The sequence below is a fragment of the Macaca fascicularis genome, chromosome 1 (genome assembly GCF_037993035.2).
Source record: "Macaca fascicularis isolate 582-1 chromosome 1, T2T-MFA8v1.1".
Taxonomy (NCBI): Eukaryota; Metazoa; Chordata; class Mammalia; order Primates; family Cercopithecidae; genus Macaca; species Macaca fascicularis.
Genome location: NC_088375.1, coordinates 172822760 through 172835809, shown reverse-complemented (window position 1 = coordinate 172835809; position 13050 = coordinate 172822760). Strand labels below are relative to the sequence as shown.

Sequence of the window (13050 nt, the reverse complement as noted above, 5' to 3'; positions counted from 1 at the left end):
ATGTCTCCAGATGTTGCCAAATGTATACTGTATAAACCACTGGTTTATACTGTCAAGATCAAAAGAAATAGACTAGCTATGTGGGCTGGTGTTGGGTGGAGGAGCAGTAGAATAAGAGGCAATCTTAGATTTATCTACAGAACAATGAATTTAGAAATAATTGTTGAGAACCTCTGCGTAAAGGGATATTCTTGACCTTTTGGTTAATCCAAAATTATATATCTTTAAAAAGCATATACGCTTCATAGGTTATGAAACTAAATATTTAAATTTGGATAATTAATAATGTCATTATTGACATTATTGCATTGAGTAATATACTTAGTGTTACAATATTTTGGAAGATTTCAGACAGAAGGTAGTTCTGTTTCCCAGTCTTTGACTGCTCAAAGACTGGGTTATGCCATTTGCAAGTCCAAGGTGATTCTGTGTTATTGTCAAGACTCAGTGCACATGCTTACTTGCAGGCCTGTCTCTTACTACACACTAAGCTTCAGGGGAATAAGGACTGTATCTGATTATGTTCACATAGTAGGTGCTCGAGAAATATTTGTTGAATGAGAAAATGATGTACTGCTCACGTGGTTATTCAACAGCATATCAGCTCACTCCTTTTTTTTTTTTTTTCCAGTTGCTAAGTTGTATAGTAACCCGATCTCTCCTTTGGATTCTCCTTGCCTTTATTTTGTTATTCCATTCTTGCGTCTCACGAAATGTAGACCTTTAGAAAATTTCTGCCATTCCTCTCCTATAGGCATTAACTTCTGATATGGTTTGGCTCTGTGTCCCCACCCAAATGTCATGTTGAATTGTGATTCGCAACATTGGGGAAGGGACTTGGTGGGAGGTGATAGTATCATGAGGGCAGATTTCCCCCATCTGTTCTCATGATAGTGAGTTAATTTTCAAGAGATCTGATGGTTTAACAGTGTGTGGCACGTCCTCCTTTGCGCACGCTTTCTCTCTCCTACTGCCATGTGAAGACATGCTTCCCCTTCACCCCTCTGCTATGATTGTAAGTTTCCTGAGGCCTTCCTAGCCATGCCTTCTGTACAGCCTCTGGAACTGTGAGTCAATTAAACATGTTTTCTTTGTAAATTACCCAGCCTCTGTACCCCTGTTATGACCATTACCTGACAACTACAGATGCCCTACAGGACTCAGTCTTTTTCATGGGCTCCTGGGTTTCTCTGTGCACTTGGTGGACAGCTCTGTAAAGTGTAACTGTGTGAAGTGCTGTGACAAGTGAGAAATGTGTGCCTGTGTACCAACAGGGTACATGGAGGAGGCAGTGGGGCAGAGGGCACAGGTAGCCTTTGTGTGGAGCAATTCATGAAGTTTTAAACTGCACCAATCTACGCAACTTAGTGGTGTAGTTTAATAGACTGCTTTTTCCAGTGTAGCTGGATGGGACATAGCTCTGTAAATAGAACCAGTTTTCTGTTCTGAAAACTCTGGTTTTAGGCCATTCCTGCCTGAGCGCCAGTCCTGTCCTGGTCCTTCCTCCTCAATGGGGGAGAGGCAGACATCAGCAAAGCTGGAACAGTGGGGCAGTGCTTTGATTGTTGTGTGGGAATGGACGCCCTAGTGGATGGGAGCAAAGGGGAGTATGGAGATTGGGGAAAGATAACTGAGACTTCCTTTAATCCCACCAAGCATGACAGTATTTTCACCCCATATCTACAACATTGCCAACTGATTAGACCCTGATTCCAAAGTTTCTAGATGAAATGAAAAGCAGAAGTGGTAGTGAGTTTACTAGAAAATTTGTTCAAGATGAATGCATGGAAAGAGTTTCAGTGATGATTATAGGAAAAGTTTTAGGCTAGGTATGGTGGCTCATACCTATAATTCTAGCACTTTGTGAGGCCAAGGCAGGAGGATCACTTGAGCCCAGGAGTTCTAGACCAGCCTGGGCAACATAGGGAGACCCCATCTCTATTGAAAAAAAAAAAAAAGTTTTAAAAGAGTATCTGTATTGCTTAGTCAGAGGTCATTTGTGATTTTCTACTAAGGCAGGTACCCCAAATATACTATGAACTTATGGAATTATTTTTGTTTGTTTGTTTGAGATGGAGTCTGTCTCTGTCACCCGTGCTGGAGTGCAGTGGTGCAATCTCGGTGCACTGCAACCTCCACCTCCCAGGTTCAAGTGATTCTCCTGCCTCAGCCTCCTGAGTAGCTGGGATTTCAGGCATGTGCTACCACACCCAGCTAATTTTTTTGTATTTTTAGTAGAGATGGGGTTTCACCATGTTGGCCAGGCTGGTCTTGAACACCTGACCTCGTGATCCGCCCACGTCGGCCTCCCAAAGTGTTGGGATTACAGGCGTGAGCCACCACACCCGGCTGAACTTACGGGCTTAAGGAAGACATTTGATGCACAATTCATCATATTCTTGTAAACATGATAAAAACAATGGGCTGATAAATTATAATGAATTACTGGGGTATATCCTATGAGTGATTAATGGGTTTATGCCTGCATAGGTACAGGTCTCTAATATAGGCCATAGGACTCTATGCACAGGTTGCCTTGGTTATTCTTTTTCTCAGGAAATGGGGTAATGGCACAGATGGCATGTTGGATAAATTCACACATTCCAGGAAATTGGGAAGGATTGTCAGTATGTTGGATGACAGAGCTAAGATCCAATGTGACCTTGACGATCTAGAATGAAGGCCTCCATCAAATAAGATAAACTATTTAAAAAGAAGAAGAAAAGTTTGAAGCTGTGCTGTTTGGACCCAAAACCTAACTGCCCACTTCTAAGATGGGAGAGACGTTGTTTGTAATTTGGTTTTTCTATCATTGCAGAGTTCTCCAGTACAGTGAGAAGAACAAATAAGGCTCACAGGACTTAGGGTTTCAGAATTTTCTTTTTTTTTTTTTTTTTTTTGGAGCCCAACTACTTCTGGGTCCCATTCTTTTGCTTGGTATATTGCTAAGCAACAGTGCTTTTTGTAGTGGCAAATCAAAACATTGGTAAAATTCCATCTCTTTCATCAAGCCTCCTCCTCATGCTATTCCTCCTACCTAGAATGGTATTGCAGATTTTTATGGGACTGATTCCCTATCACCATCCAGGTTTTTGACTACTCCATCTATTTTTTCTTTTCTTTTTCTTTTTATACAGAGTCTCACTCTGTCATCCAGGCTGGAGTGCAGTGGCATGATCTTGGCACACTGCAACCTCCACCTCCTGGGTTCAAGTTATTCTTCTGCCTCAGCCTCCCAAGTAGCTGGGATTACAGGCACACGCCACCACACCTGGCTAATTTGTATTTTTAGTAGAGATGGGGTTTCATCATGCTGGCCAGGCTGGTCTCAAACTCCTGACCTCAAGTGATCCACCTGACTCAGCCTCCCAAAGTGCTGGGATTACAGGTGTGATCCCAGCACACCTGACGAGCTACTCACCTGTTTCTTTCTGTTCCTACCTGTTGCTTTATTTTCCTTCTTAGAACTTACCATGAGCTAAAATTGTGCCGTGTTCTTTCTGTATCTCTCTCCACTAGAATGTTAGCTCCCAGGAATAGGAACTTTGTCAGTTTTGTACATTTAGCTATCTCTAATGCCTAGAATAGTTCCTGGCAAGTAGCGGGTGCTTTATAAACATTTGTTAAGTGAATTTGTGAATGCGTGATTGAAGAACAGCCACAGAATGTTGGATACACTTAAAGGTATTTTTGTAGCTTCAGCTTCTTACCCCATTAGCCAAAGAAGTAAAATACTTAAGGTTTTGTGTCTTCTCACATTTATTTGATGGGAAACAAAACAAAATATAGAAGGTGCATTAGAACTTTTTTTCTTTGTTACATTTTCTAGGTTAAGCTCTACCAGATATTTTTAAATCCATAGAAGGTATGCAAACCAAAAAATAGATGTCCACAATCTTGATAAGAGCATACACTTGATTTCTTACCATTTGAATAAAAGCTATGTTATTATTACTCAACCCAGTACAATAGTATTTTATCATCTTACACGGGTTTGAGCTTTCAGTCATACTTTAATCACATAATGTGTGATATTTTAAAATATTTTTTCTTCCAAGAACATAGTGTTCAAAGAAATACATTGCAGGAAAAACTGTTTTGGCCAGCACGGTGGCTCATGCTTGTAATCCCAACACTTTGGGAGGCCAAGGCAGGTGGATCACTTGAAGTCAGGAGTTCAAGACCAGTCTGGCCAACATGACGAAACCCTGTCTCTACTAAAACTACAAAAATTAGCCGGGCATGGTGGCACACACCTGTAATCTCAGCTACTCAGGTGGCTGAGGCAGGAGAATCACTTGAACCTGGGAGGCGGAGGTTGCAATGAGCCAAGATTGCACCACTGCACTCCAGCCTGGGTGACCAAGCGAGACCTTGTCTTGAAAATAAAATAAAATAAAGTAAAATAAAATAAAATAAAATCTATCTACAACGTACTGTGCCATGCATTGGAAAACCTAAGGCACTATTTGTTGTTCTCTATTTTCTAGAATTACAGACAGAGAAAAGCATCATGTTTGGAAGAGTTTAGCATACACAGCTCAGTGCAGAGTGAAGAATACATAAGGCAGGCAGCGGAGACATTCAGAAGAGTCCAGCTGTGGGGACCTTGTGTGCCGGGGAGGACCTTGAATTTGACCTGTCTGCTCAGAAGCCTTATGCTGGGGCCTATGGGGGCAGCTTCACAGGATCCATGAACCACAGTTAAAACATTTTTTTTTTTGAAATAGAGTCTCGCTTTGTCGCTCAGGCTGGAAGTACAGTGGCGTGATCTTGGCTCAATGCAACCTCCGCCTCCCAGGTTCAAGAGATTCTCATGCCTCAGCCACCTGAGTAGCTGAGATTACAGGTGTGTGCCACCACACCCAGCTGATTTTTGTATTTTTAGTAGAGACAGGGTTTTGTCATGTTGGCCAGACTGGTCTTGAACTCCTGACCTCAGTGATCCACCTGCCTTGGCCTCCCAGTGTTGGGATTACAGGCGTGAGCCACCGTGCTGGCCAAAACAGTTTTTCATGCAATGTATTTCTTTGAACACTATGTTCTTGGAAGAAAAAACATTTTAAAATATCACACATTATAGTGATTAAAATATGACTTAAAGCTCAAACAAGGTCTCACTTGGTCGCCCAGGCTGGAGTGCAGTGGTGCAATCTTGGCTCACTGCAACCTCCGCCTCTTGGGTTCAAGAGATTCTCCTGCCTCAGCCTCCCGAGTAGCTGGGATTACAGGTGTGTGCCACCACGCCTGGCTAATTTTTGTATTTTTAGTAGAGACGAGGGTTCGCCATGTTGTCCAGGCTGGTCTTGAACTCCTGACCTCAGGTGATCCATCCACCTCGGCCTCCCAAAGTGTTGGGATTACAGGTGTGAGCTACCGCACCCAGCCCGATCTTTAGGCCCTCCATTTACCTTGTCTGATTAAGCACAATTATTTTAGTCTCCCCATTTATATCATTTGAATAAATGGCATTCCCAAATCACTGAGGGTGTTTAATCAGAAGTCTCAAAGCTCCTTTACGAGATGATCAAAGATATACTTGTTCTGTAGAATGGACCGTGGGATGTACAATAGATGGGACTTCCATTCTAATCATAACATGAGCTGTAGATTTCTTTGTTCTTCTTTCTTTTGGAAAACAGTATACTCATTATTTTTTAAACTTAAAAACTCATTGTTGGCTTATTAAGCAAGTACTGTATTTACGTGTTGAGAAATATTTGCTAGGTGCTTTCTGTATAGGAGTGCTGCTCTGGGTCATGAGAGTGGAGCCGTGAGCAAAATAAAGTCGGCCCTCATGGAGCCCACGTTCTGGTGGGGGTAGTCAATAACAAATTAATGTATAATATTATAGGGTTCATGAGGGAAAATAAAGCAGTAAAAAGAAATAGGGAATGTTTGAGGAGGAGGCCTATTTTATATGGAGTGGTCCGGCTGTTTTAGTAACAGTTGACTGACACGTGAGTAAAGTAAGCCAGCCCTGTGTGAAAACATTTGGGATATGGCTGAGAGAACAAAAATGCAAAGTTTTGAGGAGGTTATATGCTTGGTGACAAAAAACAATTAAGTGTGTTCCTGGAGGATAAATAAGATAATGCAGATAAACAAAAAGTAGAAATAAAAAATTGTCTGCAGAGGTAATCGCAATTTGGTTTATAATCTTCCAAATTTTTCCAGTTTATATGAAACACTATCTGTCTACCCTCATAACTGTGTCATCTCAGCTTTCTCCCTCAACCCCAGATCTTCTGGGTTTCTTTTTCCTTTTGTTTTTGTTTTTGAAACAAGGTCTCACTCTGTTGCCCAGGCTAGAGTACAGTGGCGACATCGTTCCTCGCTGTGATCATCCTCTCGGACTCTAGTGATCCTCCTGCCTCAGCCTCCCGAGTAGCTGAGATTACAGGCATGCTCCACCAAGCCTGGCTCCTGGAGTTTCGCATGTTGCCCAAGCTGGTCTTGAATTCTTGGGCTCAAGGAGTCCACCTGCCTCAATCTCCCAGAATGCTGAGTTTATAGGCATGAGCACCTGCACCTGGCCAATATTCTGTTTTTAAATAATAAACCATTGTAACACAGCTTAACTTCCTCTCCATAGATAACCATGGTGTTGAATCCTATATATTATACCTTATGCACTATCTTTTTATAGTGTGTGTGAGGATGTGTATAGACAATATATGTGGACATACCCACACACACATCTATATATGATAGTTATACTGTGCCTAGTATATATACATGTATCAACATTTGATCTATTGTGGTGAGACTAAAGGAGCTTCCTTTATTTGGGCAAATGTAAGGAGAAAATACTAGCTTTTAATTTCTTAAATTAACATGATAATTATATAATATGCTACCAACAACTAGGGAAGAACATAAGAAATAAAGTCCAAAAATCCCCACCATACTTCTCAAGCTTATTATGTGAACCTTTCTAAGTAGAAATCAAAATTAATTGTTAGGAAGTTTGTTGTAAACATTTAAATAAATTATGGCAATCTGTACCCTTTACCTACTGGTAAAAAATTGGCAAATTTTCTTAACCTCAGTTTTCCTGTCTATAAAATATGGTTGATAGTGTCTTTTTTTTCTAACTCATAGTTGTTTGTGAGAATTAAATGAACAAGTATAGGCCAGGCGTGGTGGCTCACGCCTGTAATCTCAGCACTTTGGGAGGCTGAGGTGGGTGGATCACCTGAGGTCAGGAGTTCAAGACCAGCCTGGCCAACGTGACGAAACCCTGTCTCTACTAAAAATACAAACATTATTGTATTTTTGCATGCAACACCACACCTATAGTCCCAGCTATGCAGGAAGCTGGGGCAGGGAGAATGGCATGAATCCAGATGCGGAGGTTGCAGTGAGCCAAGATTGCGCCACTGCACTCCAGCCTGGGCAATAGAGCGAGACTCCGTCTCTAAAGAGAAAACTAGTGTAGAAGAATTCTGAAATGTATAAACAAAGCCCTTTTAAAAATAGAAGTGATTTTATTTGGTTTGTTATCCTGTGGAATTTTTTTTTTTTTTTTTTTTTTTTTTTTTTATCAGTGAAATGTCAGAGTTCTTATTGGGAAAGCTTAGGTTGATAAGAGAAAATCTGTAGTAAGATTAGATTTTTTAGTAATATTAATATTGCATAAATGTCATTTTTTCAGTGAGGCCACTGAAAATTGTAACTTCTTCTGTTGAACAATTCCTATATTCCTTCCTTCTTTATTTTTCACCAATGTGCTTATCATCATTGGATATATTAAAGCCTTTATTTATTTACTTTAATATTTTCAGTCTCCTACCTGGAAGAGTCCCCTCCCATAGTAGGTGCCCATACCTAGTTGTTGAATGACTGAAGGAGAATGAATGCCTTTTGTGTTCACTGTTATCTGGATTTGCTCTTCAGGCATGATCCCGGATGATGCCCAAGGTCCTAGCTTGCTCATTGACCTTCCTGTTGTGGCTCAAAGTAGGGAGCAAGAAGATTTGCCTTTATATCAACACCAAGTGACGCGAGTTATTTCCAAGGCCTCAGCATACACAGGAATGTTGTCTTCTAGATATGCCACTGATACATGGTATGATATCATTTCTCTTTGTTTTCACATTATAAAATAGTGGTTTTTCTTGTTTTTTTTTTTTTCTTAAAAAAATGCATGATTTTGGTAGAACATTTGGAAAATACAGAAAAATATTATGAATAAAATCCACTATGTTTGACAATTACCGTGAGAATTTCATATACTTAAAATTTTGCCGTATGTACAATTTTGTATCTTGCAGGTGTGCACAAAATGGATTACACAGAGTATTTGCTTAGAGAATGGGAGGTTAATTCAGAGTTTATTTTAACAACTCAAGCAAATGCACTTGAGGACAAATTAAAAGAAGACCAATTTAAGAGTGAGGAAATCTACAGGAATCCCTTGACTCATTACATGTTGAGTGTAAGAGGGGGTAGTTGAGGATGACTTGTGTTTTTGGACTAGAAAACTAGATATGAGAAATTAGTGCTTCAATATAATATTATAGGAACATGAATGGGTTGGAAGGGAAAATGATGAGTTCAGCTTGGAACATGTTGAGGGTTAAAGTAGCCATAGAACAACAAAGCTAAATGGAATCAATTAGATATGTGGGTCTGGGAATTAATGTTGAGGTCTGTCTGGACATGGGTAATTGAGAGCAAGATTAAGCGCAGGTGAAACTCTTGGATTTGAATGGTCATCAACACGAAGCTTAAACAATAAGGCAAGCATGGGGTCAAGATTGGAGTCCGGGAAGATAGCAATACTTAAGGCACGAACAGAGGAAGAAAGGGGTGAGCTGGAATGAACAAAAGGTAGGAGAAAATTAGTCAACTAGACAGTGACTTAGAAAGCAAAGAAAGAGAATATTGTAACAAAAGGGTCTTCACAAACTATGTTCACATGTTAGTAAGGTCAATGTAGATAAGACAGAGAAGTTTTCCTGGGGCTTGGCCATATGGATGCCGTTGGTAAGCATTGAGCATTGTTAGTAAAGTGAATTCGGAGAGTAGTGTGTTGAGAATTGAACACAAGGTTAAAAATTGGACACAGAAAGAGCTGACTAGTGTTTTGAAAATCCTGGTCATGGGTTGGGCTTGGTGGCTCATGCCTGTAATCCCAGCACTTTGGGAGGCCAAGGTGGGTGGATCACCTGAGGTCAGGAGTTCGAGACTAGCCTGGCCAACATGGAAACCTTGTCTCTACTAAAAATACAAAAATTAGCTGGGCATGGTAGTGTGTGCGTGTAACCCCAGCTACTCTGGTGGCTGAGGCAGGAGAATCACTTGAACCTGGGAGGTGGAGGTTGCAGTGAGCTGAGATTATGCCATTGCTCTCCAGTCTGGGCGACAGAGCAAGATCCCATCTCAAAAAAAAAAAAAAAAAAATTAGCCTATTGTGATAGCATGCACCTGTAGTCCCAGCTACTAGGGAGGCTGAGGTGGGAGAATCATTTAAGGCTGGAAGGTTGAGGCGGGCGGCAGTGAGCTATAATTGTGCCACTGCACTCCAGCCTGGATGACATAGCGAGACCCTGTCTCAAAAAAAAAAAAAAAGAATGCATGTTACTTAGATAACTAGACAGTATTAATGGATCAAGGCAAAGGGGAAAAAATATATATAATATATATAAGACATATGATATTTATATTATATATTACTACATTCATATTACATGAAACTGAAGAGAATTTTCTTTGCTTGTGGAATATGCAGATGCCATAAAGGGGGTGATTAAATACAGTCTGTGGAGACGGTGGAGGGAGAAGAGGACATTGCACACTTGGAATCACCTTGGATAGTTTGATAGGAGGAAGCTCACCTGGTCCACTGAGATAGGTGCCAGGAAGGAAAAGAAGGTCTGGTTGTAGATACTTTTTATAGCTTGGGAGCAGGAATCCAAAGAGATTCTCATCCAATGATGATGTTTGTTTGTTTCTCTCACTTAGGGAGAAGATTATTTACTACTAAGAGTGATGAAGTGCTAATAAAGTGGGCATTAAAAGGAGAGGTGTTGGAGCAGAGAATAGCTTTTGAAAGACTGATAGGGGAGTAACTACCTAGTGGTAGGGAGGTTTGAAAAATGTTTACCCGGCTGGGCGCGGTGGCTCAAGCCTGTAATCCCAGCACTTTGGGAGGCCGAGACGGGCGGATCACGAGGTCAGGAGATCGAGACCATCCTGGCTAACACCGTGAAACCCCGTCTCTACTAAAAAATACAAAAAACTAGCCAGGCGAGGTGGCGGGCGCCTGTAGTCCCAGCTACTCGGGAGGCTGAGGCAGGAGAATGGCATAAACCTGGGAGGCGGAGCTTACAGTGAGCTGAGATCCGGCCACTGCACTCCAGCCCGGGCGACAGAGCGAGACTCCGTCTCAAAAAAAAAAAAAAAAAAAGAAAAAGAAAAATGTTTACCCTCTTTTTCCAATGCCCCCGGGAGTGAGAAAATGAGCTTCACCCACTTGAGTGTGGTATACTTGGCAGAGAACCAGAGCTGTTGAAGAGGAGGTTCAGAGAACGTTCAGCGAAGAGGTCAGGGCATGGATAGTGTGTTTACAATTCTAGCAGATTCCATGCAGCGTGATGGATGATGTACATGGCAGGTCTTGGGGTGCGGCGTGACAAAGGAAGCACATTTGAAGGAAAACCTAGAAGGGTGTGGCATTGTGAGTAGGGAGATAAGAAGTGCACAAAGGAGTTGGAGCTTTCGGCAAAGCGTAACAGAGATGAGAGATAGGGTGAGCTTAATTGGCTTTAAATGTTTTTATTAAAACCTTAATCCAACTGTGATTTTTGTGTTGACATGGGAGATATCTTACATTTAGATGATGTGCATCTCTCTGTTCAGCAACCTGAAATTTTACCCAAAGTTTTAGGTAGAAACTTCATAAAAGTTGTTCTCTGTGCTTCTGCATAGCCCATATCTGAGTGGAAGGAAGTGATACAGAAAGGCCCAACAGCTTTTGTACTCTGCAAATGCCAGGTCGGTGTGCAGAGGGAGAGTGCTGCCGGGTCTGGTTTCCTAATGTGATATCCGGTGCAGCCTCTGGAGGAACACACAGTGATAAATAAGCAATGGATTTGTTTCCTTAGGACAGATGCCTGGAAGTGGAAAAGTTAGAAACCTATTTTATGGCTTTTTATATAGTCAAAATTTTTTTCTTCTTTTTATTTTTGAGACAGGGTCTTACTCTGTTGCCCAGGCTGGAGTATAGTGGCGCCATCTCAGCTCACTGCAACCTCTGCTTCCCAGGTTCACACCATCCTCCCACCTCAGCCTCCTGAGTAGCTGGGACTACAGGCATGTGCCACCAAGCATGGCTAATGTTTGTACTTTTTTTTTTTTTTTTTTGTAGAGATGGTGTTTTGCCATGTTGGCCAGGCCGGTCTGAAACTCCTGGGCTTAAGCAATCTGCCTGCCTTGACCTCCCAAATTGTTCAGATTATTTTTCCATGAGACACCATTGTCTTTTAAATTTCTCTTTTGCTTAGTGTGAATAGTTGAATCTGGCAGAAGAATGCAGAAGTGAGACTGCTTTTCTAAACTGTAGAACTGTAACTGTAGAATGTGAAGAATCAGAAAAGATCTAAACAAACTTCTAAGTCCACCCCTCCTTCTGTGGACAGAAGAGGAAGTGGAGCATCAGTTGTTCTTACTAAATTTGACCCCAGCTTCAGAGAGGGAAGATATGCTTTGTTCTTATCCCATTGCTTTTTCTTTTAAAGTGAGTATTTGACAAGCCGATTTCTTATGCAGGCATGGGCATTGAAGGACTCCAACCTAACCTTGTCTTAGGAGATTAGTCTTGCACTTGAAAGTTGTTTTTTAAGTTTGTTATTGGAGATTTAGGGTATATTTAAATCCCAGCAGGTTCCAGAAGAGTTCCTGTAAATCCTATTCCTTTTTTTAATCTTTAAGGTATGCCCCATGGAGTTAGGTTCATAGGTGAATATTTATTGCCACTTAGGAGCCTGCCTGAGTAATGCATAGATTATTTTAGATGATAGTCTTTCAGGTAATCAGGGTGTCATGAAGTGCTAAATGGTATTTTGCAGTTCCTTCCTTGCATTAATTTTTGTGTACGACCCAGCAGAGTTGTGTGTCTATGTGCCTGCACATGCATCCATGTGCGTGAGTGCCCCAAGGGTAAGTATCAAATGGTTGTGATGTTTTATCTACACTGCACTTTTGCACTAACTTCTCCTTACCTTAGGAGGCAGGACTGGTATTAAGAGTTCAGGTGCCCCTTGAAAGTAGAGATCTCTAGAAAGGGGACTATGGGCAAGTAGGGTATAATTCTGTGGAAGGAATTCAGGTGCTCTGGTTCAGAGCACAGTAGTCCCTTCTTGTCCTCAAGAGATATGTTCCAAGACCCCCACTGGGTGCCTGAAACCACAGACATTACCAAGCCCTATATATGCTGTCTTTTTTGTACATGCATACCTATGATGAAGTTTAATTTATAAATTACATACAGTAAGAGATTAACAACAATAACTAGTAATCAAATAGATCAGTACTGCAGCAGTTGATCTGATAACAGATGGCTACTGAGTGACTTCTGGGCAGGCAGCATATATAGTGTATGGATATGCTGGACAAAGAGATGATTCACATCCCAGGCTGGACAGCAAGATACTTCCTCATGCTACTCTGAATGGCATGCAGTTTAAAACCTATGAATTGTTTATTTCTGAAATTTTCCATTTAAGATTTTTGCCATTACTGTAGTTGACCACAGATAATTGATACCAAGGAAAGCAAAACTACAGAAAGCAAAACCTCAGCTGAGTGGAGGGGACTACTGTATCCTTCTTTGTTCCTAAGGTCACTTGAGATCGTGTTTTCAGATCTCGCGTGGTTTCAGTCTTTTTCTTCCTCATCTCTGTTATTTTGGGCTGTTTAAAGACCTATGGGTGCCCCTAGTGGGGATGTGGGTATTTCTCAGACAACAGGAGGTCTGTGGTATGGATATATTATGAGTGCTGTTCATATCTTTCTTCTGCTGTTTATACCTGTGTGACCCTGAAA

The 13050-nt window shown here is 41.3% G+C and overlaps 1 protein-coding gene across 15 annotated transcripts in view; it reads left to right on the top strand.

Annotated features, from left to right (window-relative positions):
* The window catches only part of PATJ (PATJ crumbs cell polarity complex component), a 426407-nt gene that overhangs the window by 139583 nt on the left and 273774 nt on the right, over window positions 1-13050 (top strand). For 14 of the 15 annotated variants that reach the window (XM_045369982.2, XM_045369962.2, XM_045369973.3 and 11 more), the window contains one exon: window positions 7900-8071. In XM_045369982.2, coding sequence (XP_045225917.2) covers window positions 7900-8071 — 172 coding nt within the window. Of the gene's footprint in view, window positions 1-7899; window positions 8072-8276; window positions 8441-13050 lie in introns of all 15 variants that reach the window. The other variant, XR_012419419.1, reaches the window with a different exon arrangement.